The sequence below is a fragment of the Camelina sativa genome, chromosome 19 (assembly GCF_000633955.1).
Source record: "Camelina sativa cultivar DH55 chromosome 19, Cs, whole genome shotgun sequence".
In the NCBI taxonomy this organism is placed as follows: Eukaryota; Viridiplantae; Streptophyta; class Magnoliopsida; order Brassicales; family Brassicaceae; genus Camelina; species Camelina sativa.
In genome coordinates, this window is record NC_025703.1 from 4094612 (window position 1) to 4121629 (window position 27018).

The window sequence follows — 27018 nt, forward strand, 5'->3', positions numbered from 1 at the left end:
ATTGGACGCCATTGTTCGCATTATATATGAAATCATCTGAACTAATAACCCTATTTCTAATTTCTACATTTCAGATACATATTATTTACCTAGTGATTGTTAATTTAACCCTTCTAATTTCTGCTGAGCGCCTAACGCTTAGACGGCGCTTAAACGATCGCCTATACCATTTTCTTGAACATTAACGCACACCGAATTCACAAAGCATTTTAAACTGAATTTGTTGAGGACTACAAATATTGCATTACATCACTTTAGGAAATTTAAATTAAATGATCTTATATCTAATTGTATTTAAAATGATATTGGATTACAAGCGGGAAAAGTTGAAAAATACGGACTATAACGAAATATCACATCTACTAAGTCTTTAACATTATTAAGATTGCACTAAAATTGTAAACTTAATTGGATTTCATTAGGTAACCGGAGTTGTAAGAATCTATAAGCCGAGACATTAAGTTGATCAAATTCCGAGGTAGGGCATAATCCAACCATGTAATCATATTTAGTTGACCTCACATATTTAAGCTTGGAATTGCATAGTATTCAAATCTGGGCCTTTGCACAAAACAAAGCTTGGCCATCCATTATATTTGCGTCGTGAAATGTTCCAAATTGGATATTTTGCTTACTAGTATTAAAAATTTAAAACACAGTCATAGTATATAAAATAAAAAAAACTTAATTGGAAAAAAACTATTTTATTCGCTGTTTCGGGGTGTTCATTCCCATTCGAAGTTGTCTTTGTATAAGGGATTAACTCTTAACTTTTAGAACCAAAACAAAGTTTATATTTAACCAAAACAAAGTTAGTTGAAAGGAAAAAAAAAAACGTCAAATGGAATGTGAATTTTATAGGTGTTGATAATTACACTGTAATCAACCTTTGAAGAATCATGAGGAATCAAACTTAATATATTAGCCCATTTAAAGATATATGGGCTACAAGAAAAAGAATTGAAATCGGCCCACTAATTAGCAAATATATAAGAAGAAGGTAAACGTACGAGTAAGTGAGTTGTTCGAATCTTCCATACTTAACACTCTACATTTGTGCTTCTGACATACTCATCATCTCTAGTTAAGTACACAAAGATATCGACCCTATAATTATTTAATAGATTTGGGACTATGCATTATAAGATGATAGAGAATTTGACGAGTAAGAAGAGAAAGAAATATAAATAAATGTCGATTTTTGTTTGTTTGTTATCGGAGCATGTATCCCCCAAAAATTTGGTCGTGAGCCCTAAGGTAAAGAAGGTCTGCAAATTTCCCTAGCTACTCTAGTTTCAATAACAATCTGATGATTTTTGGGTGATCAGTATCTAAACACTTAGAGAGTCTTTAACTATCAAAACTTGGAATACTTGCCAATTAGGCAATTACCCATATAGTTGATTTGATGTTTCAGTACAAAGCAACAGTAATTTAGATTTTAGAGTTACTTGACTTCATATGTATCTTCTTATTCACGGAAGTTGCTTGTTAATTTGTATTTTGAGATGTGTAATCAGCAAACTCTTTTAATTCTTACTAGCTAAATTCATATCCCAAATTCAGGTTTATAGGTTTTGCACCAATCTAAGGTTATTTTTTTGGTCGTCTCCAATCTAAAGTTACTCGTAATTCTAATCAGAAGCTACATGCATGAGGAATCAAACTTTTAACCTCAAGTTTAAGGTAAAATAAAATGAACTTTTAACCACATGCATGAGGAGTCAATCAACTACTAGCTTTGTGTATTTATTCTTTTGGAGTTTGATTCTCATCTTCTCTTCTGTTATGTTCTTTTAATTAACAAGAAAAGCTTTGTGTGCATGATGATCCTTAACTGTAATAAAATATATTTTTTAATTAATGTCAATAATATAGATGCAAATCAAGCAATGACTAACTTAGTTGCGTTGCATCACATTACCTATATTGTATTTACAACACTTACATGTAAGAAGTTGACAAGAATTTGTGCGTTTCAGTGCATATTCTTTCTCTGTGCAGCCACAATAAAGACCATTATAATCGGAGACGCAAGCAGAATCACATATAGGAGTGTCTCATACTCATCTATACCCATTGCCTCTCTTTCATTATCCTCTTGCGCTTTGTAATTCACATTATCTTTGATAAAGGCTTCAAAGTAGTTCTGATAACCAGTGTTTCCCTCCATGAAGCTCGACCCCTTTAACATTGAGCATCTCCATTGCCTACAAGTGTGTTAAGAAAAACCCTCACATGTTTAAGAGAAACTGTTTGCCAAAACCAGATGATAGAAAACACTACGAGAAGCCAACACTTTTTTATCGTTAAGCACACAATAAGCAAAACAAATAGAGTTGAATGGCTCTTGTCGGATCTTAGTCAAAGAGAAAACACAAGTTGTGTTACACAACTCATCTTGCTCGTTGTGATTAGTAGGTATAGTACTTTTGGGAGTGGTTTTGAGTTACCTGGAAACTGAACATGAACTGCCTCGCTTTCTTGCTCACTCTCTGATTTGGGTGGGATAGAAGCTTCTCATACATGCCCCTTGCCTTATCTTCCCTGTCAGTCACTCCACAATAAGAGTTTAAGGGCACATGAGCCCATAAATACTAACCAGTAGTCAACAAGACTACTTTTGAGGATATCTTAGAACATTCGCAAATGACCATCAACTTGGTAAGTATAACAGGGAAGCTTCAAGTATTTTGTGGTTTCCTTCGGGAGTTTTAGAGCTTGAGAGAGTTTTGGGACAATGATTTACAAATACAAATTTATATGAGGCTATTAAAAATTCAAATATTCATGAAGAAATACTTGTCACCCTGTAGTTGCATCAAGAGAAATACAAAGAGAGAAAAACTTACTTTCGAAGTGAATCCTGACACAACTAAACTCGTACCTAGTTAAGGTCACATCTACTAGAGCGAACATTAGAACTTACAAGTAATTAACATCATCTTCTGAATAACTACTTCTTTCGGTATCTAGGACTAGGGGGATCAATGGATTAAGATGTCGATAGAATATCACATAACAAGGTCATGGAACTAATGATGCAAAATAATTAGGTTCTTAAAACCTTATTGATTGTATGTTTGGTTGTTATATAAGATAGTTGGATTCTTTGCTCCACAAACATGCTGCGGATAGATAGTAAAGAAGTCTCATGCAATCAGAACGAGTAAGGCATATGCAGAAGAATTGTTGTATAAGTAGATTAATGCAGAAACATAGACATGAAGTAAAAAACAAGATTTGGAGAAATTACCTTAAAAAACTATTTTCTCCATGACCTTTTCATAGTATGGCAAAGCTTCCTTGAGTTTCCCCGAATCCATAAGCGAGTTCCCCTTGTCTATTGCCTGTTATAATTAAGAAAGTATTAAAATTAACGGAAGAAGTAGATGATGAGCTAAACGATCCTAATTTCTAGCTATCTTGATGCACAAATAGATGCAGAACATGCCTGTAAATAAAGTAAATATTTTCTTTATAGGTTTTCTCCACTCAAATCAATTTTTAAAAAACTTTCTAGAAATGTGGCAACGTGTAAATCTAAATATTTACAATAAGAGAATCTGCTTGAGAAATCAGGACTCATAGTTTCAGTTGAACCCACATCTTTGCTCTATTTGATCTATAAGTAAGGTTCTAAAGACGGTAACATAAAATTTATAAGATATAGCTTGGAGCATTTTCATTGAGAGCAAATTTGCTCTGTAAATGAGATTTCTTTTGTGTGATATTACATCCAAATTAACTTCAGCATCAGGTCTATTTTCAAAGAAGAACAAAAATGTCTTTGGAGTACCTTCTCACACTCAAGTTTGAGTTTGGGATCAATATTCAGTCCGATTGATTTCTTGTACGCAGCGAGCATTTTTTTGTTTTGTCTGTGCTTCTCTCGCAATCCTCTCTTCAGCGGTTTCAACTGAATCACCCGGTTGGAGAGTCCTTCCACCACCAAACTTAAACAAAAAAAAAAGTATATATCTCTGTCCTCAGGAAAGTATACATTCGAACAAAGTTAAGATGCAAATTCTTATAGCTAAAATTAGCCCCAAGCTCATGAACATGAATGGATTAGTTTTAATCTTTTAGAGGTTCAAGTTGTTCAGAAACCTATTGAAAATGCTACTTGGAATTTGGAAAACATAGTGTTGTAGGACATATACATGATAAAATTTTGCATATCATCAACAAGAAACGAATTTTGCATATCATCAACAAGAAACAATTCAACGAGCTATCTGTATTTGAACCTTTCTGTTACTCCTACCTTTAATAATCTGGAGTAATTGGCTCTATTATCCTAACTTAACATCATTGGACAAGCAACTTTTTCCCCCTTTGAGTTCTTAGGTACAACTAATTCAGTTGCATAAGACATCTATTTAGATGGGCCAATCACATACAGTCTTGGAGATGTTGCTACCCATGTAGAAACTTTGGGCTTATACACATCAGAGTTTCCATCTCCTTCTTGATTGACATCCTCTCTCTTTCTCCGCAAATCTCGTTTTATCACCAACAATAAACTCCACCTCAGGTAAGTCTCCTTCAGGAAGATAGTCTACAACAGGAACAAGTCCCGCTAGAAGCCCTCTTGTGCTTCTCTTATCAGCAAAGCCAAGCTCCATGAAATCTATGCTGGACACTTTCAACTATTTCTTCTTACCCTCATTATCTTCAACAACCTTATTTGATGATCTAACAAGACTTTGCTCTATACTACCTGAAGCGCATAACGGTTCATTTTACCGGTTTAAATTAGTTTATACTGGTATAAAAATTGTTTTACTATTCAATTTTTTAGCTCGACCAATTGTTAATTCAAATCGGTTTAGTTTGGTTCAATTTAGTTTATTTATGTGCACACAATCCTGATACATTGATAAATTTACTTTTGAGTTGATAACATTGATTTGCATTTATAATGATTTAGAATGTACGGACTATTTTGAATTTTCATTTGCAAAAATCTCTTGATTATATATATTGTAATAAATTTAAGTTGATTTGATCTAATTGCACAAAACTGGATTTGGTTTGGTTTGTTCGGTAAAAATTATTGTTTTTTACTCCTACGAAATTCAGTTTTAGTAGCTCAATTTTGGTTATATTCGGTTAAGTTTGGCTTGTTCAATGTTTATGCCGAAAATTATAGGATGTTAAAGATGAAAGTGGAAATTTGCATAAATACTCTTAGTTTTTAATCTTGATGAAATTGAGAGTTTGTATTGATATTTGCATAAATTAGATATGAATTGACCAATTTTGTTTCAAATCAGATTTAGTTTGTTCCAATATTTATTTTTTATGCAAATAATCATTAATTCTTTTCCTTATACCTTAATAAATATACTATTAAGTTGATAACATTGATTTGCAATTTTCAAGGTTAGAATGTACCACAGTTTTGATTTTTTTTGTTTGCAAAATATTCTTAGTTTTTAATATTGATGAAATTGGGAGTTTGTATAGATATTTGCATAAATTAGATATAGATTGACCAAATTTTGATTCACATCGGTGTAGTTTGGTCCATTATTCAGTTTTGTATGCACACAATCATTAATTACATTCTTTATACATTGATAAATTTACTATTGAGTTGATAACATTTATTTGCAATTTTCAAAGTTAGAATGTACGAGAGTTTTGATTTTTTTTTTTTGCAAAATACTCTTAGTTTTTAATTTTGATGAAATTAGGAGTTTGTATATATATTGGCATAAAATAGATATGAGTTGGCCAATTTTTGATTCAAATCGGTTTGGTTTGGTTCAATTCAGGTTTTTTATGCATACAATCCTTAATTCATTTTCTTACACATTAATAAATTTACTATTGAGTTGATATTATTGATTTACAATTTTCAGAGTTAGAATGTATCAACAATTTTGAATTTTTGTTTACAAAATACTCTTAGTTTATAATCTTGATGAAACTAGAAGTTTGTATAGATATTTGCATAAAACAGATATTGATTGGCCAATTTTTGATTCAAATCGGTTTAGTTTTATCTAATTCATACTTTTTTATGCACACAATTATTTATTCATGTCCTTATATATTGATAAAGCTACTATTGAGTTGATAACATTGATTTGCAATTTTCAGATTTAGAATATATCGATAATTTTGAATTTGTGTTTGCAAAATACTCTTAGTTTTTTAAACTTGATGAAAATACATTTGATGAGTATTAATGAATTATCCGTTTATTTGATCTAATTACACAAATTTGGATTTGGTTTGGTTTATTTGGTACAAATTATTGTTATTAATTATAACAAATTTAGTTTTAGTAATTTTGAATTAGTTATATTATCTAGTTTTGCCATATATGACATGAAATAAAATTGAGTAATTTAATAATACTAGTTTTTCAACGAAAAATTTGAACATAACAAAATTGGCATTAAAACAGTTGACAACCAATATTTTGGACGTCTATTATAAATTCTCACAAAGAGGTAATGGCAGGAAAAGCAATGAAATATTTTAAATAAAATATTTTTGAGTAACAAGGACAATTGCTGAATTAGAAAGTGATGAAATGTCATTTATATAGTCAAAGACCATTTTAATAATTTTTTTTATCATGGTAGCCAAATACATGGCAAATATTTCAAATGGGAAACAAAGAAAAAGTAGTAATATTGTGATCTTAAATTTGATTAAAAAAATATGTCCAAAAAAATATTTAAGAGAAGATAAAGACAAAAAAATAACGAATGATAGACTTTATTTTGTAACAACTATTAGCCGGTATTTCCACCAAGAGATAATTAGATTTTTTTTTGACAAATACGTAGAGATAATTAGATATAAGATCATAGAGTGAGAGTCCAAAATGCCATATTAGGGAACATTATCTAAAACGTGAAATGATATAAAAAAAAATTAATAGGATAAAACATAATCTAAATACGGATGATAAGGAGACCATATATAATCAGATTGTTGATTATAAGATAATCCTAAATATTTCCTATGCTTACACGTAATTGCTGTTGTTGGAGGAAACCAATAGAGTTAACGAGGGAGAAGATCACAAATGCCAATAATAAGAGGAGCCACCAGCAAAGTAGACAAAGTTATGTATGAAATCAGAGATCTTTTTTGTTTATAATATATTAATGATTTAAGTTTTTTTAAAAATAATTTACAATTTTATAATCATTAAATTGTTTGTCACTAAATTCATATACTAAATCAAAAATTACATTTGTACTCTCTTTTTTGGTCGTCGTCTCTAAATCCGAAATTTTAACCTAAAGTTTAATGTAAAAAATATAATGTGAAGTGAAAAATTATATATGTATATTTTTTATAATGCGAAATTTTTTATAATAACCAAAAATAAGTGGGCAAATATTAAATAAATAGAAATTGATAGGCACTTGAAGTGTAAATTTATATCTGTATCTATTTTGATTTTAGTCCCTTTGTTCCCCTTTCGGCTATCTCTCTCTTCTCTCTCTCGCTCTCTTCCTGATTTGATCGCCGGGAAATTTTAGCCGTCTGATCAACAATCTTATTAAACTCCGAGAAAGATTCTTCTATCAGTCTAATGTTCTGATTTTCACCACCTCAGATCTCCGATAACATCATTCCGGTACCATTTCTCGCCTTCTTTGGCCACATCTTTATCCGCGGGATTACGCAAATGAGGAGCCTTTGATCCAATAGAGGCATAGAGTGGAAGCCACATCTGATAATTTCTTTTCGAATCTGAATACTCTCAGTGTTTTTTTAAATTCGCCCTCCGTTGCATTTGCTGATTCAATTCTGAGCTCCTTATTAGCTTATAGTGAAATCTCTCCTCGGCTTGGGAACTTAGGGTTTCTAGTTTGGTTTGGGGGAGCAAAAGTTAAAGTGTGCTTCTTTCTGAGTCACTCCCCTTAGCTCTTAGTTGCGTAAGCCATGTTAAGGAAAATCATGAAAGGTGGGCATCGAAAGCCCTCTAAATCCGAAGCTAATGAACCTTCTAGTTATGGGATTGGTCCTCCTGCTCCTGGCTCCAATGTCGTTGTTAGTCACGCGTCTCGTGGTGCATTGCTTAATTCGTCTCCGTCTCCTGTGACGGCTACTCCGCCTTTGGGCTCCGTGGAGCCACTCCCTTTGTTCAGAGATGTGCCTGTTTCAGAGAGGCAAACCTTGTTCTTGAGGAAACTTCAGAATTGCTGTTTCCTGTTCGATTTCACTGACACTGTTAAGAACGCCAGAGAGAAGGAGATTAAGAGGCAAACGTTGTTGGAGCTGGTTGATTTTATACAGTCTGGGTCTAGTAAGATCTCTGAGTCGTGTCAGGGAGAAATGATTAAGATGGTTTCTGTTAATATATTCCGGTGTCTCCCTCCAGCTTCACATGAGAATACGGGCCAAGAGCCTGCAGATCCTGAGGAAGAGGAACCTTATTTGGAACCTTCTTGGCCTCATTTGCAGCTGGTTTACGAGTTGCTGCTGAGATATGTTGTTTCGACTGACACGGATACAAAGGTGGCTAAACGGTATATCGACCATTCTTTTGTGTTGAAGTTGCTTGACTTGTTTGATTCTGAGGACCCGAGAGAGAGGGAGTATTTGAAAACGATTCTTCATAGGATTTATGGCAAGTTTATGGTTCACAGGCCCTTTATTAGGAAAGCAATCAACAACATATTCTATAGGTTTGTTTATGAGACAGAGAGACACAGTGGGATTGGGGAACTCTTGGAGATTCTAGGTAGTATCATTAACGGGTTTGCGTTGCCTATGAAGGAGGAGCACAAGTTATTCTTAATCAGGGTCTTGATACCTTTGCATAAGCCAAAACCAATTGTTGTGTATCATCAGCAGTTATCTTATTGCATCGTTCAGTTTGTGGAGAAAGATTATAAGCTTGCGGATACAGTAATCAGGGGTTTATTAAAGTATTGGCCCGTGACAAACTGCGCGAAGGAGAATCTCTTCCTTGGAGAACTTGAAGAAGTTCTTGAGGCAACACAGCCTGTCGAGTTCCAGCGTTGCATGGTTCCGTTATTCCAACAGATTGGTCGCTGCCTCACGAGCTCTCACTTTCAGGTTAGTATGAGTTGGCTTTTCATTTTGATCTCGTCATGGAGGGCTCTCGTCTATGCATATCACCTTAAATAAAGAGATTTTGTTATTTACCATTTTCTGCGCAAGAAGTCACGATATATTAAGAATATTGATGCATTGTATATTCCGTGTTGCGTGCTAGTGTCCTGTATTCCTCTCACCTTCAAGTCAAGTTCGTTTGACTCTGGTCTGATTCATCCACCTGGAAAAGAATGCAACTTTAGTGCTTCGTCAAGTTTATGGTGCAAATTGTTTTTTAACTTTTTGCTTGCGTCTTTCTCCATTTCTGCCACAATGCTGAATTTCATTTCAGAAATTTTTAGAATGATGTTGTTGGCATCATTCAGTTGATGGCGTTTTTTCATGCTGCTGATAGCTACTGCTCTGATTAAATCCGTGGATCTTAGATCATTAGTCATTTCCAACTTAATCGAGCTTAATAACTCTCTGAATGTGTTGGCACTGTTGCTTTTGCTTAATTCACGAGTCATGAAATTCGTTGCCAATGCTTTATTAAGTTTATGGTGCATGTTTTTTTCTTTTTCTCCTTGCTTTGCCTCTTTCTTCATTTTTGCCACACTGTTCAGTTTCATTTCACAACATTATTATAATGATGTTGTTGGCACTGCTCTCATTATGTTGATGGGTTATCTCATGCTGTTGATAGCTACTACTCTGATTAAATCCTTGGATTCTTCAATCATCTGCATTTTCCATGATACAGTCTTTCAAACTTAATGTTGCTTTTGCTTTATTCACGAGTCATTGATTTCCGCTGCACAATGCTTTTACTTGGAGTATAGCAGGAAAAAGGAGACATGAGCATCTTTTCCTATGTGGTATCCATTTGTGTGATTAGACTGAAGCATGTTTGATCTCCTTGGTTGTAATCACAAGTCTGATTAATTCTCACTGATTGCTAGCAAGTAGCAATTACACATCGTATTATGTCTTTTCAAAAAATTGGATAATTCTTTTGTGGGTTTTGCCTAATTGTTTACATACATATCTCAAAAATCTGACACAGGTTGCAGAACGGGCACTGTTCTTGTGGAACAACGAGCACATTGTGGGTCTAATCGCGCAGAACCGAAGCGTGATCCTTCCAATCATATACCCTGCACTGGAGAAGAACATCCAGTCTCACTGGAACCAAGCAGTTCATGGTCTAACCACAAATATCAAGAAAATGTTCATGGAGATGGATCCTGAACTCTTTGAAGAATGCCAGAGGCAGTATGAAGAGAAACAAGCAAAATCTAAACAAGTGGAAGAACAACGGCAATATACATGGAAGAGATTAGCAGAAGCAGCGGCGGATCGAGACAGAGGAGGAGAAGAAGATCATATGATCACTTCCTAGATTGATCAAAAAGGGTATTATTCTTTCACTTTTTTTTGTTTGTTTGTTCTCATTTAATCAAATGTTTACTATTAATTTTCCTTTTTTTAAATTTCGATTTGTTTTTGTTTTGAGAAATCATGGGTTCAAAATTCTGATTGCTCAGAGAAGTAGAGAGAAGTGAGCTGTTTACTATGAGAGAATATGTTAGTACTAAGAATGTGTTTGTGATCTTCTGTCTAATTTTTTATCCCGTGGAAGGGCAGTTTTAAATTTTGTAAAATTTGAATTATATATACTGAATGTTTGTATACTACTACTAGCCATCTCAAATCCAATTTAGTATTCTTGTTTTGTCTTTTTTTTTTTCCCTCCCTTTGTGTTACTAGTGTATACACTAGGATTCATTTCATAATGTGGAATAAACTAGTTTCCAACAAAGTTTTCGTAAAGGAATTTCTAATGACCTTAGTAAAGGATGTTCTCTTTAGAAGAGTTATACTAACTAAGATGAAGTGAAGATAGAAAAGAACAATAGTAAACTTGCGCATTTGATTGATCAGATAAAAACACATCTGGCTCAATGGTAAACACGTCAATAGGAAACAAAAACTCAGAGACAGATGTGTTCAATGGTAAACACCCCACACCAAACTATTTTTTTGTGATGGTGATACTCATTAACAGACACATTTTGTTCCCACAAAACCGCCAACTTTCCACCATAATCTGCCACTTTGGCTTCAACACAACGATAGTCTGGCGATATTAACATTTTTTCCAAACCGTTCAATCCCTTTATATATGTCCAAACTTTTTTTTCCGGGTTGTACGACTTGATCATCCCGTGACTATAACAATATAACACGTTCTCTATCACACAATAAGATGATGATGAGCACCACCATCCCCTGTTTATAGCTAAGTCTGCCGCTCTCCATCTACCTTTATTCAGCTTGTAAGTCACCGGTCGCTCAAAACACTTCACGTAGACATTTCCATCATACCCTACGCTTTGATACCTAAAACCGCTACATATTTTCTCGCCAGGACTTGACGACGAATCAAACTCCCAAGTTTCATCCACTGTACCGAATACCTCCACCCAGTTAGTTGCATCGAGAACTTTGGAGCCTCCTATCACATATATTTTTCCATCAAGGACGCAAGCAGAAGGAGACTCTCGTGCCACCCGCATGCTTGGGGCCTCATGCCATGTGTGAGAACGACAGTCCATGACCATGATGCTAGCAGATGATGATGCATTATCATCTTTTATGAATCCGCCAATGGCACTAGAACCAACCCTTGCAAAATCTGACTGGTACGTAGAAGGAGAGTTGGGAGATGTAACTGGGATCAAAACTTTCTTAGAACTATTTGGTATCTGGCAGAGAGTGAACCATTGTTGTGGGCTCTTGTAGCTAGGGATTGTTAAGCACACATAGAGACAACTCTCAGTTTGGCCTAAGAGTAAGAGGCTTCGGATTTGGTAAAGCTCAGTTGAAGCAAGGATAGAGCGGAATCTATGGGAAACTAAAGAGGTCGGATAGACAATCTCGAAACGCGGGCTAAGCAGTTTAATACCAAATCATTAGGAAGCATCATCAACGTCATTGGCACTTCTCCGTTCATGGTTATGGATCGCCTCTTAAGGTTTATGGTTGCCCTTTTTTTTCTTTTTCTTTTGATTGACTGAAACGCTATTTACTTCTTTTCTTCGTTTGAAAAAAAGTAAACTCTAATTGTTATATCATGCCAGGTGTCATATAAGTAAACTCCAATATTAGGGATGGCTATGGTTACGATAGTTCGGCGATCTAATTAAACATTTTTTTCAAACCCTTCAATCCCTTTAAATATGTCCAACCTTTTTTCTGGGTTGTACGAATTGATCATCCCGTCAATATAACAATATAATATAACACGTTCTCTATCACACATTAATTAGATGATGGGTAATCAGATGATGAGCACCACCATCCCCTGTTAATAGCTAAGTCTGCTGCTCTCCATTTACCTTTATTAAGCTTGTAAGTCACAGCTGGTCTCTTAGAATAATTTTTAAATTAAACTGGTCAAATGTAATTAAAAAAAATTGATGGGGAAAATATGTTTCTTTCTTAATAACAATTAGGGAACTTAAAAAACTTACCCAGGTCATATGACCTCCCTAGCTTGTACCTAGGTCCGCCCATGACTTTAACTGATTAAAAATAACGGTTAAAAAGTTATGGTTAAAGCGGTTATGGTTATTGTTATATGATGATATGATAATACTTAATAATATTTGATGATATAATATAGTAATATTATTTATTTATAATTGAAATGGTTTTTAGTAAACTCATATTTTATATTCATATTAAACAAATATTTATTAGTATATTTGATCATGTTTTAAAAAAAGTTATGGTTTAATTATTAGTATATTTTCCGGAAAAAATTTGTTAAAAAATATTGCCAGAAAAATGTTTGATACATATTATTACCAACATATCAATAAAAATTATTTTTAGTTGTCTAAGTTTTACTTTTTATTTCTTATTAAAATAATTTTAAAATATATATTCAAACTTTATTTTAAAAAAAAATAGTAGTGTGAAGAAAATCAAATTACCACAACCGGTGTAAATATACCCAAGCTTAGTGCGGGTGATGATAACAAAAAGTTGATAGGCTAACAAATAATAATCATTTTAAAAATATAGTACACAGTAAGTGGCGGAGAGCAAAACGAAATTGTAGCCTCAAAACGCCTACTAACTACTCGATTGGTACATGTTGGATATGAGTGCTCGAACTGCCCCATTTGCTACTCGGATATATGTCCCTAGGCCTCCTAGTCCTGACGGTGATGGCTGCATATTTTGTTTGCCATGTGATACCTAGAAAGAGGCAATCTTGCCAGGACATGTCGTGTGACATCTATTTATCCTCCATATTCTTGTTTTGGTTGTTTTGCGCAGAGACAAACAAAAATTGAGAATGACGCAAGAAGATGACGCAAAGAGATGACACAAAGAGATGACGCAAATGGCTAATTACAAAAAAAAAAAAAATAGTGAAAAATTACGGAGTATACAAAAATTAAAGTAGAAATTAGACGTAAACTACGAAAAAATGTCAATTTTTTTCTTCTATGAATTGGTAAATTTCATTAATATGGACGATGGTTTACAGAAGTTTGCTTATAATATATAACAACCATCCAAAAATAAAAATAAAAACTCAAAAATATTGACCGAATCTAAGTGAAGAACATCAATTTAACTAAAAATATGATATTTTAAAGTAAAAAGTGACTTTTTAAAATGCAATTTTAAATAATAATTTTAAAAAACTATTATAGTTAAATTTTGTATATACCAAGTTTTGTATTAAAAAAAACAAGAGAAAACCTAAAATTTAATCGAGTGCGCAGCTTATTGAACGGCGGCGATTAGTTGTTAAAAAGAAGATTATTCTACGGCGGTGGAGAAAATAAAAGAGAGAGAGAGAGAGAGAGAGGGAGAGGTTGACTGAACTACTACAATGGCTGTTCCAAGAGAAGGCAATGGTTTGATGGAAGAAGAAGTTGTTGACGGAGATAACGCTCTCTTTGAGGAAAACGGCGTTGACTACGACAGCGATCCCGAGCTTCCTTCTCACATCCGTGACTTGGCCGCCGCTGCTCAGTCCGGTGACGTTTCCGCCTTGCGCACTGCCATCGGTACTTCCTTTACCTCTTCTCTCTTTCTGCCTTTAACAGAGTCCTTCCTCAGAGTTTGCGGAGAAACCCTACGATTAGTTGAACTGCAATTTCAATTTCATCCTCAGAGTTGCGTAATTGCTTAATTAGCTGGTTAGAGGACGTAAAGCCTCAAACTTTTAGGGGAACCACTACAAATTTGCCATCTTTAAAAACCAGAGCATTCTGAAAAAGTATAGTTTTCTCGACAAAATTTTCTCACTATCGTTGTAGAAGATACCTCTAGTGTTTTTATCTTTGTCTCATCGTTCTTCTCCTCCTCTTAAGACACCTACCTTAAGGGCTTTATCTTCCATTTGACTCCCATCTTAGTCAGCAACCTCACTGGTTTGTTGTTTGTTGTTTGCTCAATTTAGTTAGTTTCAGTTAGGAAGGATAGGAGAAAGCTGTAATTCGTGCCTATGTGTGTTCCTGTCTATCTTTGTTTTGTTTGTTGATTGAGGCTGCCATGGACCTGACTATGTATTCTCTTTATTAACTGATGAATATCTGGTAGAAGTAATTTTATCAGATTTATGTGTGCACTTTCTGCTGTTTTTGATGAAATTGTTTATGTTTCTTTTCTGAATTTGATAGACAATTTGAATGGGAGAGTCGATGAGCCTCTTGAGGATAATGACTCGGCACTTCACTTGGCATGTTTATATGGTCACCTACCTTGTGTTCAGGTTTGGTTTTACTTTTGCTCTTCTTTGCTTTTTCATTTCTCACTGACTTTGATAGCTAATGTATTTTTTTGTAAAAATCCATTAATTGCCTAATGATATTTTCTTACCACAGCTTCTCCTAGAAAGAGGAGCGAATATGGAGGTCAAAGATGAAGATGAAGCAATTCCTCTACATGATGCTTGTGCTGGAGGTAAAACTGGTCATGGCCCCTACCATTCTTTTGGTATTTCTGTTTCACGGAATGGTTACATTCTATGGCTTATCGTTCTTTCTGTTTAACTTGAGCTCCACAGGATACTTGGAAATAGTACAGCTTCTTTTTAGCCGAGCTAATGGTCCTGAATGTGTGAAGAGAATGATCGAAACAGCCGATATAGAAGGTGACACTGTAAGTATTCTCCATCTCCAAGTGTCTTATTCTGTCTCTCTCTCTTTCGATATTGTTTCATGACAATCTGTTTCTTTGGTGACAGCCTCTGCATCATGCAGCAAGAGGCGAACATGTTGATGTGGTTAGATTTTTGCTGGGTTCTGGGGCTTCACCAAGGACAGAAAACTCATATGGGAAGGTAAACATTTGAAAACACTTTCATCTGTGGCTTTTGAAGGTATGTATGATTTAGCTGTATAATAACTAGGTTATGAATATGCAGACAGCAGATGAATTAGCTGATATAAACACTGATGCAAGGAGGATCCTCGAAGAAGCTATATAAACAACTCAACGGTATCTCAGTGATGCTTGGCGAGTCAGTGAAGTATTAGGGAAGTGACTTTTTTTTTTTGGGTTTAACTCGTCTTAATCCTATATTTTTTGATGGTTTTATTTACATACAAAGGTTTGAAATCTGATACCAATGAATTAAGAAGGTTCGTGTCTGTTTTAGAGTCATGGAATTATGATCGGATTAATAGATTTGAACGAGTTTTCGTTAAGCATTTAGAGGCCTCAGAGGTGAACATAGTGGATACTCCAACGTACAACGTATAATCGTATACATACAGTAACTCTCTGACACGTCAGCATAACCTCCTTAAGTTTTGCTACCCTGCATCTTTCTTATTCCTTATTCTTAACCCCATAACTTTTTTTTTATGTCTCTAAAACATACCACAGCGTTTAATTATATCACTGATTTTGAATTACTCACTGTTTTTCGAGATGTTTTTAACATATCGTGAAGAAGAAAAAGTTTTGTAAGAAACAGTGAGTAATTTATAACGTCTAAAACAAATTGAGCGATTTAATAAGTTGTGTGGGTTTAAGTGGGAATAATTGAAAAACAAAGACGAAAACAGCAAATAAGTAATAAAATATGATCGACCAATGAGCAGCGCAGCAGAACCACTAAAGAAACGCCGTTTTTTTGTTTTGCTTTCTCTTTGGCTGTATGTGTCTGTCTTCTCCAGGAAAATTTCTTTCTCCGGCGAGAAGAGATTTTCCGGGGGAAAAAAAAACAGCAGAGCTCGGTGGTTACTTTTAGTTTCTGTGGAGAAAGAAGTATCTTCTCCGATGGCAGTTGCACCCGGCAAGAGCTCGTTCGGACTATGATTACCTCATCGGCGATAGCGGTAATTATAATACCTTTTCTCTCTTTATCAGTAATTGAACAAACTAGCTTTTCATCTGAGAATCTTCTTTCCTGCTTGTTTTTGCCGATTTCTGAATTAGGGTTTTTTTTTTTTTTTTCGAATCCTTGTTATCTTTTGTTTTGCGTGTTATTTAATTGACAAAGTATAGATGAAGAAAGCTATACAGTACAGTCTCTGTAGAACTTTAAAATATCGATGTAGGTCAGTTTTGGAAGTTTTTAGAATCAAAATCTTTATATACTTACGATTGCGAAGAACTAAGGAAACTTTGTTTTTGTAACTTGATTATACAAGTAAGTTCAGATAACGTTGCAGAAGTCATCAGTTGCTATGTTAAATTTTATAGTGCTAACACTTCAGTTCTTTTCATTTCGTTGCTTATGTGTTGTGTAGGTGTGGGGAAAAGTTGCTTGTTACTGCGTTTCTCTGATGATATTTTTACCACCAGTTTTATTACCACCATTGGGTATCTCTTTCTTTCTTTTGGTGTTTTTTCTTGTGTTTTTTAATATCTTGAAGATAGTTGAAAACCTTTGTCTAAAAGTTCTATTTTTTTTCTTTTTATCTTCTCCAGAATCGACTTCAAGATAAGAACAGTCGAACTTGATGGCAAGCGTATCAAATTGCACATATGGGACACTGCTGGACAAGAACGTTTTAGAACTATAACCACAGGTCAAACTTCTTCTCTCGGCTCTTTGTAAAGTGAAAACCACTCTTTATGTTTTGTGTAGATGATTACTCCCAAGTCTATTTATTTACTTTCTTTCTTGTTAGTAACGTTCAGATGCCGTTTCTTTGAAACTCTTTAGTCCATTTTTCTCTTGCAGCATATTACAGAGGAGCTATGGGTATATTACTTGTCTATGATGTAACAGACGAGTCATCCTTCAACAGTATGTCTCTGGCTTTTCTTTGTATCAGGAACTATATTTGCCAAGAACTTAAAAACTTACTATTGGGAACTGACAATAATTGCTTCTCCAGACATTAGGAACTGGATGAAGAACATTGAGCAGCATGCGTCCGATAGTGTCAACAAAATATTGGTTGGTAACAAAGCCGATATGGATGAAAGCAAAAGGGTAATTTTGCTGTGTACTCTCTCTCTGTTCACAATCTTGACCATGTTTTGCCTACATTTCGTCATAGTATACTGATGCTGCACCTTCTTCTACAGGCTGTCCCAACATCAAAGGGACAAGCTCTGGCTGATGAGTATGGAATCAAGTTCTTTGAGACGGTGAGCTGGAAAAATATATAACATGTTTGTTTCCTCATTCATTGTTTGTTCTGATATTTCATTTTTTTAAAACGGATGTGATTGGAAACTGTTGCAGAGTGCAAAAACAAACCAGAACGTCGAGCAGGTTTTCCTTTCTATCGCGAAAGACATAAAGCAAAGACTCACAGAAAGCGATACAAAAGCCGAGGTAAAGAAGCACGTGTGAATCTACTACTTACTTGATACTCGGGTTATGAAACTGTATATATTGCTGAGGAAAATCGAATACTGTCTTTGTTGCTTTGCGGCCCCAAGGGATCAAGATCACTAAACAAGACGCTAACAAAGCCTCATCGTCTTCTACAACTGAGAAATCAGCTTGCTGCAGTTATGTTTAGAAGTTCTATGGACCTGTTTCTGACCTCTTAAACTTTGAATTAATGCCAGATGTTGTGTGTAAAAGTGGCTAGAGCATGAGTTCTTTTTTGGGTTTTTTTTTTTCAGTTTAAGCTTAAAATTCTTAAAAAGCTTCTTCGAGGCTAACTGTATTTTCAAATTCTCCCCTAAAGTAACCTTTTTCTCTATGAGAAACATCTATATGTTTTCTTGTTATGATTTCTCATAATTTCTTGTTACTAACTTGACGACTAAGTAACAAATGTTAATGGAAATGCCCTTTTTTTTTATTTATATATACACCCCACCAAACATGGTTTTCCATTCGGTCCAAATGATTAATTCAATGGAAGTATAAAAATCTGGTTTTGGTTAATCAACGAACCTGAACCACTTGGCATTAACCATAATACACTTCATTTACATTAACCATAATACACTTCATTTACCCCCTCCAAATATGCCTTTGTTGTTAAAACCGGACATAACACAACTCTTCTCCTCCCCTCCAAGTAAAATGGAAGCAAACACTCTGTTCTTCTCTGTTTCACTGTATGCTTCACATTAGCTTCTGACCCCCCCCCCCCCCCCCNCCCCCATCCGATCCAAGACTTCTGTACACCAAAACCTACGACATCTCCTCATCATCATGATTCATGACCATCACTTCTCCGCCAATCCCTTTGCAGAAACTCCTCCGAAGTAACCAGCGAAGATTTTTGTCTTATACAAGTGGTTCAGATAAAGTTGCGGAAGTCATCATTTTTCTATGTTAAGTTTTTATAATGAGGTTAATAAACTTATTAACACAATCTCAGCTGAGGCAAGACGGAGAAAAATCTAAGGAATTGATAATTTACAAAAAGAAAAAAAGCCAAGCTTCTCGAGAAATTTACATACAAAAGAGGCTACTTAAAAAACCATCTGATTATATGACTCACGAGCTGCAACAGCGGCCTTGATGAGCTCGATAATCCGGTTTTCTCTTGACAGAGCTTGATCCTTCTTCCAAAAGACTAGGTACCTCCATTATCTGTTACATTTTGCAGCTCTCCTATTATTTACTTAACAGAGTTTCAACCGGTTTCGAAAAAGCGAAAAGGGATCATCAAGATTCTTTCTAATTACCTTCAAAGCAAGCTCTTCGAAGCATTGGTTCACGTTTTCTCTGGTTCTTGCGCTACATTCATGAAACAAACACTTGAGTTCTTTCGCTAGATTCATTCCTTCTTCCCGGCTAACCTTCCTCTCAGATTCCTGTAACGACAATTGTCAGTAAAACCAAGCTCAAGTTGATTTGATTAACAAGTACATGTTACTACTACTAATAGTCTAATACTACTCACTCTATCAACTTTGTTTCCAACGAGCATCTTAATGCAGTCATGGTTAGTCGAGTATAGCTCAATCTCTTTAGCCCAAACATCTGCTAAGTTCAAAAATGTCTCTCTTTTCGTCACATCATAAACTGCAACATCACCAAGAATACCCAGAGGAAGTATTATTACAAAGTCTTGGGAACTCTTTACAAAAAACAGCTACCGATAGTTTTATGATCATATCATATTACCAAGAATGATTCCTTGGGAGCCTCTGAAATAAGAACTTGTCAATGTCCTGAACTTTTCTTGTCCAGCTACACAAATACAAAACCAAATGAATCTTGTGGTAACTAAACTACACTTTCCAAGAACTCGAACCTGCTCTTAATGCTATGTTTGGTAGGATTCAACTTACCAGTGTCCCAGATAGTAAGTTTCAGCCTTTTCCCTCTTACTTTCATCTGTTTGATCTTAAAATCAACACCTACAATGTTATATACTGATCAGACCAGGCAGATATAGAAAAGACTTAGCTTCAAGTTTCAATTTGTAATTTATCAGACAAGGTCACAAAACAAATCATCTTTTCTCAGTTCATTATTCAGGGAAACAAACCAGAAAATAACCAAAAAAGAAAGCTCCAAGTCTCAACTTCAGTTGACTTTCATTTGAATTTAGACCAGACAATGGTCAAGCTCACAAAGATACAAACTATAAGCGCGAGTCTTCCAATGCAAAAACATATGTTCAGAGACAAACTCAGTTCAATTTTGTTCAGAAAGAGAAAATTACCAATGGTGGGAGCAAGATCTTCGACAGAGCTGGAAATGAAGCTGAGAAGCAAGCTACTTTTACCAACACCAGAATCCCCAATCAACAAGATCTTGAAAGATAGATCATATCCACTTTGCCCTGAAGAAGAAGATCCCATTCTTTTTCACTCTAAAACCCTCGATCTAATATAATACTCCAGTAGAGAACCCCCCAAACAACAAACCTAGAAGAGATCAAATCAAAATTAAACCTAACAAACAAACAAAAAAGGTGATTTTTTTTTTGTGTGTGTAAAGAATGAGAAAGCTATGATTCATACAAAATTATGAATTCATAAAGAAGAAACTTTAATTCTTTACAGAGCAGAAAAAAAAATATAAATGGAAAACGTCTATGAAAAAATGGAACAAAAATAAATACAAATAAAACGTTAAATTCTTTGCTTCTTCGTCTATCTTTCTCCGACATTTCGGTTCACGACACGTATGAGTTACTGTTTCAACGTTTCTTCCAAAGCCCTTTCTTGTATCCACGTGTTTGTTGCTTGCTCACCTTTTTTACTTCTCTTTTCTTGCTTTTTAATAATAAAACCAAAATATCTCATGCAATTAAGCATTGATGTACAGAAGCAATCAAGGACATGAACAAAGACATTAAAACATAAACCTCATTGTGTTTCATAATCAACCATTAAAACTAAAACTCTCTCCAAAGTGTTTCTTTTTACATGAATGTGACCGCGACCGCTGTGTATTGAACACCAAACATGTGCATATCAAAAACATAGCTCAACAACTAGAAAGTTATAATTAGAAGTAAAACAGTTAAGAGACATGTTAACTAAACAACATTATATTCTCAAGCCTAGTAGCGAAGCATTCATCAAACGGTAGCGGCAAGAGCCTTCACGAAATCATATTCTCTAGGGATTGTAAGCACATGACCCAACCACTCAACTTTCCCAACAATTTCACCACTTTTGCGTCTTTCAAGCGCAACCTCCGCACACAAAATCTTCTTCTTATGGACGAAACTAGACTGACCATAAACCAAATCATCGTCCCAAAAAACCGCTAACTTCCCACCATAATGGCGGTTTATATTCACCGAACCATTGTTCAACCAGATCCCATCTACCTTCCTTGGGATTGTAAGCAACCACCTCCTTTCTCTCAGTCACCACGTGGAACTTTCCGTCAATACAAGTGCTTTGGGAGTTTTTAAACTTGTAATCTCTTTTGCCCTTGCAAGGGATAGTCTCCCAAACTTGTGTTTTCGTGTCCAACACCTTCAGCGGTTTTGGACTCATTCTATTGTTGTAACATCCTACTACATATATCTTACGACCAATGACGCTAGCTGAAATTGACAACTCTTTCACCGGCTGTGTTGGAGCTGGAGCCTCGCGCCAAGTGTGAGACCGGCAATCCAGAACAGACCCGCTAGAGGAAGAGGGCGCGTGGATGTTGTAGATATCAGAACCAACCGCCACTAGACTTGAAAAGCACGCTTTATGGAATCTGGGACTCGGGACTGTTGCCAATACATACCCACTTGTGTTATTGGTTAGGGTTTGATCAGGCTTCCTGCAGAGGGTGAACCAGCGGTAACCAGGATTGCACTGTAAGCACACATAGAGACAACCCTCGGTGTTCCCCAAGAGGGACCTGGTCTTGTAAAGGTCCGGTGAAGCTAGGAGACATTGGAAGCTCTTGGAGACGAGTGAGAGAATTGGATAATACAACCTTGAGACGCGTGCGACGATGCTCAATAGCAAATCATCGGGAAGTGACGTAATTGAGGACAGCTTCTTCTTCTTTTCTAGGGACGACATTGATTTGTTACTTACTCTTCAAAGGAAGAAGGTAGCACATTAAAAAAAAAGACAACACGTTAGGGTTGCGTTTTGCGGTTTCGGCGATTTAGAAAATAAAAAGGGAAAATTAGTTTTTATTTGTTTTATTGAAGCTCTGTTTACAACAATACTTACAAAGTAGAATTCATTTTTTTTTCTCTACAAAACAAAAAACATAACTGTACTCAATTCTCTCACTATGTGTTGTTGTCCTGTGGAAACACTTTCTTGATGAACTCAAGAAAACGTTGGGAGTAGAATGTAGGATCAACGGCTGAGATCGAAAGAGAATCAAAGTGAAGAGACTTGTACGCGTGTTCGATCTTCTTGGTCATGTTGTACTCTTGTAAGATGTCTATGATACCAAGGTATAGCACGACGTCGCAGCAGTCATGTAAAATCTGCTTTTCTTTCTCTTCTCTTCCCGGTATCAGCTCTGCTCTTGCCGGCATGTTCACTCCTTGCTGTATCTGCAGCCTGCATTTATATATAGACAGATATTCTCAAAAACTGATTCAAGAACTGGACCAAAGTCTATAACCAAAACCGAGACCAGGAGTGAAATAACTGCATACAACTTTACCTTACATGTCAGCATCTGTTTCCAGTGAATCCAATTCATGATCTACTATACAAATGTATAAGCTTCGAAATTATAAAGGTTCCTGCTTTTAATTTGTATTCTTAACATACTTCAGGTGTTTTGGTGCAAGTCTCTATATGAAATTGAGCACCATTGATCCTCCTATGCTAAGTTAAGTCTTAGTTTCTCAGTTGTCGAGTGAGTAGAGAGTTAGTTACCTGGCTGTTCCAGGAAGAAGGAGATCGACTTCTTCATCACCAACAGCGGATGCCCGTAATCTGCTGCCTCTGATATGAGGGCCAGTTACAGTATCGTCGCTTCCCCGAGGAACAAGAACCAATCCTTCGTGGTAAGACAACATGTCATCCTCGATTGTATCTGCTTTCATCATCATCATTAGAAATTTTAAAAAATACAGACTATGAATCATTTTAGAGGCGATGAAAAAAGATTTTCTCACCGTCTTCAGCTACACTTTCCAACGCATCAGTTGTTATACTTTGAGAACGAACCAATTGTGATCTTAAGTGCTGTGGAGCTCGATGATGCACACCTAGCAAAAGACTGTAATCCATTATGTTCTGTGCTTCCAAGAACTTGCTATCGATCTCTAGTTGCCTGGTTACACCACGTGGAAACAAATTTTAAAATGCGGAATATGGAGTGACAAATGTATATATCTTACAACTGGTCCTAGAGAGAGTGATATACCTTAGTAAACCTTCCCGCCAAGAAGGCTCCAAGAAGTAGTTGTAGCTCAGATCCAAATCTTTAAGTATTGTGTTCTCGTCTATCTCGACTTTGTTTGCAGAGCGTCCCAGGGACGAACCTTTAAGGTCAAATCTCCTATGAATTCTTAGATCTGTAAAGAACATGTTACCCATCACCACAAAGCGGAACTGCAATGCAAGAGAGATTTTCAAAGTTAGTTAGTCTAAAAGTTTATTTGGATTTAAAAATGATGCTCTAATGCCAGGTTGCTACTCTTAGATCATTTCAGGAGGCAGCAATGTTGGTAATCTCAAAGCTAATGATAGTAACTAATAATCAAAATCAGAATCATCAAGGAATATATGATTCATTGCTTCAGGACCTTTTGACCACTTGATGGTTTGATTCTGTGAAGGCCAAAGAATTTAGTAATGAGGGTGTTCTCATACGTTTTCACATGATGATGGTAATCTGGAAGCATCCTCAGGAGAACCTACACATGAAATTTTATTAATCTCGAATTATCGATGTCCATATATCACACACAAGCAGAACTCTACATAAAGAAATGGAGAAATGTGAAAACAGAGATGGTGGATACATAAGTGGTTACTAACCTTGACTTCAGATTTCCTGAGTGTTTTTATCATGAACCGATCATCCTGAGACAGGAAGAAAACGCTGCCGCTCTTCCCTGGAGAAGAAAGTTCCCTTAAGGTATCATTTCCGCAAATGGACATCATATAATCAGCTGCATCGATCTTGAACATCTCCCTCAGGTTCCTAGAAGGTTTAGAATGAATGTAAACACCAAGGACACAATCATACTACAAAGAAAAATTCTATGCGTAAAATTTCTTGGTAAAGAAAATATAGTTCCATAAATATTAACCTGAATACCATTGGGCAATAGTCCTTCCATTTAAAATCTTCCGAGTGGTGCGGAGGAGTCATCGTGGAGCCAGCTCGAGGAAAATTCATCCAAAAACTAGCCCGAGGTCCAAAGTCTGCGGTCCGTACTTCTCGCCTTTGTATGGGTGTAATTTTCCCCACTGTATATCTAACGTTTGAACTAGTTCAGTGACACAATACTCGGCGCTGCCTTTAGAGCTATACTACTCTCACAGGACACAAGACAAGATTATGGACAAGCATACCTGATTCCAAGCTGCAAATTGAGCATCAGATCATAACTCCGGTGACCTTTGATAACAACTTCTCCGGGCTTCTTAGCTTCTTTAACAAGTCTTTTGTGTTTCCTTTTTGCTCTTCTGGATGTGCGTGAAAACCCGTTGTTTACCACAAGCTCACTGATCAGAACACCTTGCATATATTCCCGCTCCAAGATCGGTATGTTTGCATTATACTGCACGCTACTTCCGCTATCTAAAACTGCTGTAGATAAATCCGAGTAATCATGTCCTATCACTTTCTCAATAGATACTTCAAGACTCCACCGTCTTTCTAAAGAAACCCTTCCGTTTCGGGACTGTTCTAAGTTTATTAAGCTCCCTTTTGAGAGCTTACTATGGTTCACGCCAACTCTAAGGTTTTCCATATTAACCGAAGAAGCAACTTGATTCTGTCTTCTCAAATCAGGTAAAACGCCTCTTTTCCTAAGAGCATTTAAATAAAACTCTTGCACTGCAGGAACTCTGGTTCCCGCTGAATAGAACGAGCCTTTACCATCTTTCAAACCACGGGTCCATGTTCCAACGTAGCAACCACCATCTCTCCATGTATATACACCAACACCATGCATCATTCCATTCAACCAACTTCCTTCATAGGAGTCACCGGTAACCCAAGTCAGCGTACCCTTTCCTGACATTTTCCCTCCTTTCATATCCCCAAGATATACATTTTTATTAGCCCAAGTATACTTGCCTGGACCTTCTCCCAACCCCTGAATCCAAGAGCCTTCAAAGACATCACCATTGGGGTAAACCTGATATCCAAGCCCATGTTTCAGATTAAGCCGCCATCTTCCTTTATATGTTAACTTGTTAGCATCCACGTAAGTCCCTGAACCGTGCATATAACCGCCTGAAAATTCACCTTCATACCATGCCCCGGAAGCCCATATCATCTTTCCAATTCCATGTCTCATCCCACGCCTCCATTCTCCATCATAAACACACCCATCTGACCACACGTACTTCCCTGATCCCTCGGGAACATTTCCAAGCAAAGAACCACAGTAGGATTCAGCATCAGGGAGCAACAGGGTCCTCACTCTGAACCTAGCATCCTCAGAAGTTTCGGGAATTTCTCCATTGTTCAGGGCCGATAGGATCTCTTTCTTAGTAAGTGCATCAACAGATTTTGTTCTTTCTGCAAAAGCAACTGGTCCTCCTCCCACGTCAAGGCCAGACATGTAAATCTCTCCAAAGAAGCTAAACGCAAAATTGCTCAGACAAAACCGTAGAGCAAAAAGGCGTGACCGGCTTCAAGGAGAACACTCTTTCAACAGAACATGAGGATAACTCCAGTAAACTGGCAAACTGTGGGATATATAATGTGCTCAGCTACGCTCCGAAGCAGATGCAAGAATCAGGTTCCAAGTCACGATGTATGAATCTGGAATCAGAATCAGAATCACAAAAGGAAGTTAACAAACTTTTGACGGATATAAACAAATCCAAAACTAATGAGGAAAACATGAAAAGATATAAGTGGTCGCAAAAGCAAAGACTTTGCTCAAATCTCTCTATCAAACAAGAAAATTAAGACACGCATCTGATTCTTGGTCCCCACTTGAAAAAAACAAGAACTCATTAAATTTTCACAGATAAGCAGAGAAGAGAATGGGTGAGGAGCAAAGAACAAAACCCCCTTTTTTTTTACTCTCAAAAGGAAAGCCTTTTAGGGAAGAAGACGAATCTGCAATCATAAAGTCTTCATTAAAAAAATCTTAACTTTTCAATCAAATTCTCAAACTTTTTCAGTTGAATTCTCATTTTTTTTATAAAAGAAGAGATTCCTCTCACGTCTCCCAAATAAAAGCCACAGTAGTATTGCCAAATTTACCAAACCAACAAAAGCTAGAAAGAATCCTACTTTTTAGGAATTTGATCAATATGAACCTAAAATGTTCATTACAAGTTTCCAACATTTCAACCTAAAAACTTTGAAATCTAGACTTCAAAATGAAACTCCTTTCTTCAAACCCAATATGAGAGTCGTGTTAATGGAAACAAAAGTTTAAAACTTTTATCAACACAATCACACCAAGCAACACCATTTCAATCTTCAATCTTCATCAAAGATGAAATGAAAGCAACACAAATCAAAGATCCTAGATAAAGACTTCAATCTAAAGAGACCACCAAAGACAAACAATAAGCAAAAAAAAAAGCCCGAACTCGAAAAACGAAACCCGGATCCGAAAAACCAAATCGAGAGAGAGAGAGAGAGAGAGAGCACTAAAAGTCAGAGTGGCACAAACCGTACGGAACAAGCTCGAAGCTCTTATCTCTTCTCTCTTTCTTTCTTCTTCGTCTTCAGCTTCTGTGGGCTTTGTTGGTCAAAATCTTTTCTAAAGGAGGAGACACGACTGGACCCAAATCCCGAAGCTTAAGCGCCACAATAACAGCTTCTTATTTCAGAATCCTCTGTTCCATAAAAATTCAAGCTTTTAACTTTACCCAAATTTACCAATATACCCTTTCCAATGTGATCTATCTTTTTTTTTCTTGATCTTAAAAAACCCACTTAAC

The 27018-nt window shown here is 36.0% G+C and overlaps 7 protein-coding genes and 1 pseudogene across 8 annotated transcripts; 3 read left to right on the forward strand and 5 right to left on the reverse strand.

Moving 5' to 3' along the window:
* LOC104767396 lies at nucleotides 1979-4880 on the reverse strand (annotated as a pseudogene).
* LOC104764685 (serine/threonine protein phosphatase 2A 57 kDa regulatory subunit B' beta isoform) lies at nucleotides 7436-10723 on the forward strand. Its single transcript, XM_010488263.2, has 2 exons — nucleotides 7436-9060; nucleotides 10106-10723. Exons 1-2 carry the CDS (start codon nucleotides 7921-7923, stop codon nucleotides 10439-10441), a joined length of 1476 nt encoding a protein of 491 aa, XP_010486565.1. The 5' UTR covers nucleotides 7436-7920; the 3' UTR covers nucleotides 10442-10723.
* LOC104767397 (putative F-box/kelch-repeat protein At3g43710) lies at nucleotides 11261-12618 on the reverse strand. The gene is made up of 3 exons (XM_019240796.1): nucleotides 12576-12618; nucleotides 11366-11887; nucleotides 11261-11271 (listed from the first exon to the last, which is right to left on the reverse strand). The coding sequence occupies exons 1-3, from the start codon at nucleotides 12616-12618 to the stop codon at nucleotides 11261-11263; spliced, it is 576 nt and encodes a 191-aa protein (XP_019096341.1).
* LOC104764686 (tankyrase-2) lies at nucleotides 13829-15779 on the forward strand. Its single transcript, XM_010488264.2, has 6 exons — nucleotides 13829-14132; nucleotides 14748-14839; nucleotides 14952-15030; nucleotides 15134-15228; nucleotides 15314-15409; nucleotides 15494-15779. Exons 1-6 carry the CDS (start codon nucleotides 13955-13957, stop codon nucleotides 15554-15556), a joined length of 603 nt encoding a protein of 200 aa, XP_010486566.1. The 5' UTR covers nucleotides 13829-13954; the 3' UTR covers nucleotides 15557-15779.
* LOC104767398 (ras-related protein RABE1e-like) lies at nucleotides 15658-18270 on the forward strand. Its single transcript, XM_010491430.1, has 9 exons — nucleotides 15658-15825; nucleotides 16325-16412; nucleotides 16827-16899; nucleotides 17008-17108; nucleotides 17264-17329; nucleotides 17421-17518; nucleotides 17614-17676; nucleotides 17774-17866; nucleotides 17967-18270. Exons 1-9 carry the CDS (start codon nucleotides 15658-15660, stop codon nucleotides 18054-18056), a joined length of 840 nt encoding a protein of 279 aa, XP_010489732.1. The 3' UTR covers nucleotides 18057-18270.
* LOC104764687 (ras-related protein RABC2b) lies at nucleotides 18791-20561 on the reverse strand. The gene is made up of 6 exons (XM_010488265.2): nucleotides 20169-20561; nucleotides 19792-19860; nucleotides 19625-19690; nucleotides 19401-19522; nucleotides 19183-19311; nucleotides 18791-19087 (listed from the first exon to the last, which is right to left on the reverse strand). Exons 1-6 carry the CDS (start codon nucleotides 20305-20307, stop codon nucleotides 18992-18994), a joined length of 621 nt encoding a protein of 206 aa, XP_010486567.1. The 5' UTR covers nucleotides 20308-20561; the 3' UTR covers nucleotides 18791-18991.
* LOC104767399 (F-box/kelch-repeat protein At5g51250-like) lies at nucleotides 20874-21984 on the reverse strand. The gene is made up of 3 exons (XM_010491431.1): nucleotides 21274-21984; nucleotides 21039-21188; nucleotides 20874-20945 (listed from the first exon to the last, which is right to left on the reverse strand). Exons 1-3 carry the CDS (start codon nucleotides 21982-21984, stop codon nucleotides 20874-20876), a joined length of 933 nt encoding a protein of 310 aa, XP_010489733.1.
* Nucleotides 22072-27018, reverse strand: LOC104764688 (phosphatidylinositol 4-phosphate 5-kinase 9-like). Of its 2 annotated transcripts, none has more exons than XM_010488267.2 (9): nucleotides 26753-27018; nucleotides 24457-25879; nucleotides 24192-24359; nucleotides 23917-24082; nucleotides 23682-23792; nucleotides 23300-23487; nucleotides 23049-23206; nucleotides 22807-22966; nucleotides 22072-22482 (listed from the first exon to the last, which is right to left on the reverse strand). In XM_010488267.2, exons 2-9 carry the CDS (start codon nucleotides 25674-25676, stop codon nucleotides 22203-22205), a joined length of 2451 nt encoding a protein of 816 aa, XP_010486569.1. In that variant the 5' UTR covers nucleotides 25677-25879; nucleotides 26753-27018; the 3' UTR covers nucleotides 22072-22202. The 2 variants fall into 2 exon arrangements, with proteins under 2 accessions (XP_010486569.1, XP_010486568.1); XM_010488266.2 differs by having other exon boundaries at nucleotides 26748-27017.

Bases quoted from the DNA above. Each gene is read 5' to 3' on its own strand.
- LOC104767399 (XM_010491431.1), bottom strand. From the start codon at position 21,984: ATGTCGTCCCTAGAAAAGAAGAAGAAGCTGTCCTCAATTACGTCACTT. The intron at 21,189-21,273 runs GTTGAACAATGG...GTTTATGGTCAG, and splicing joins AGGAAGGTAGATGGGATCTG to TCTAGTTTCGTCCATAAGAA. The intron at 20,946-21,038 runs GTTTGATGAATG...ATAACTTTCTAG, and splicing joins TGAAGGCTCTTGCCGCTACC to TTGTTGAGCTATGTTTTTGA.
- LOC104764687 (XM_010488265.2), bottom strand. From the start codon at position 20,307: ATGGGATCTTCTTCTTCAGGGCAAAGTGGATATGATCTATCTTTCAAG. The intron at 19,691-19,791 runs GTAAGTTGAATC...GTATTTGTGTAG, and splicing joins ACTTACTATCTGGGACACTG to CTGGACAAGAAAAGTTCAGG. The intron at 19,312-19,400 runs GTGAGTAGTATT...TTGTCGTTACAG, and splicing joins TTGGAAACAAAGTTGATAGA to GAATCTGAGAGGAAGGTTAG.
- LOC104767398 (XM_010491430.1), top strand. From the start codon at position 15,658: ATGGTTTTATTTACATACAAAGGTTTGAAATCTGATACCAATGAATTA. The intron at 16,900-17,007 runs GTATCTCTTTCT...TATCTTCTCCAG, and splicing joins AGTTTTATTACCACCATTGG to AATCGACTTCAAGATAAGAA. The intron at 17,330-17,420 runs GTATGTCTCTGG...TTGCTTCTCCAG, and splicing joins AGACGAGTCATCCTTCAACA to ACATTAGGAACTGGATGAAG.
- LOC104764685 (XM_010488263.2), top strand. From the start codon at position 7,921: ATGTTAAGGAAAATCATGAAAGGTGGGCATCGAAAGCCCTCTAAATCC. The intron at 9,061-10,105 runs GTTAGTATGAGT...AATCTGACACAG, and splicing joins TCACGAGCTCTCACTTTCAG to GTTGCAGAACGGGCACTGTT.
- LOC104764688 (XM_010488267.2), bottom strand. From the start codon at position 25,676: ATGTCTGGCCTTGACGTGGGAGGAGGACCAGTTGCTTTTGCAGAAAGA. The intron at 24,083-24,191 runs GTTAATATTTAT...TAAACCTTCTAG, and splicing joins TATTGCCCAATGGTATTCAG to GAACCTGAGGGAGATGTTCA. The intron at 23,793-23,916 runs GTTAGTAACCAC...TTTCATGTGTAG, and splicing joins TCAGGAAATCTGAAGTCAAG to GTTCTCCTGAGGATGCTTCC.
- LOC104764686 (XM_010488264.2), top strand. From the start codon at position 13,955: ATGGCTGTTCCAAGAGAAGGCAATGGTTTGATGGAAGAAGAAGTTGTT. The intron at 14,840-14,951 runs GTTTGGTTTTAC...TTCTTACCACAG, and splicing joins GTCACCTACCTTGTGTTCAG to CTTCTCCTAGAAAGAGGAGC. The intron at 15,229-15,313 runs GTAAGTATTCTC...CTTTGGTGACAG, and splicing joins CCGATATAGAAGGTGACACT to CCTCTGCATCATGCAGCAAG.
- LOC104767397 (XM_019240796.1), bottom strand. From the start codon at position 12,618: ATGGGCGGACCTAGGTACAAGCTAGGGAGGTCATATGACCTGG. The intron at 11,888-12,575 runs GTAAGTTTTTTA...TCTTACTCTTAG, and splicing joins AGGGAGGTCATATGACCTGG to GCCAAACTGAGAGTTGTCTC.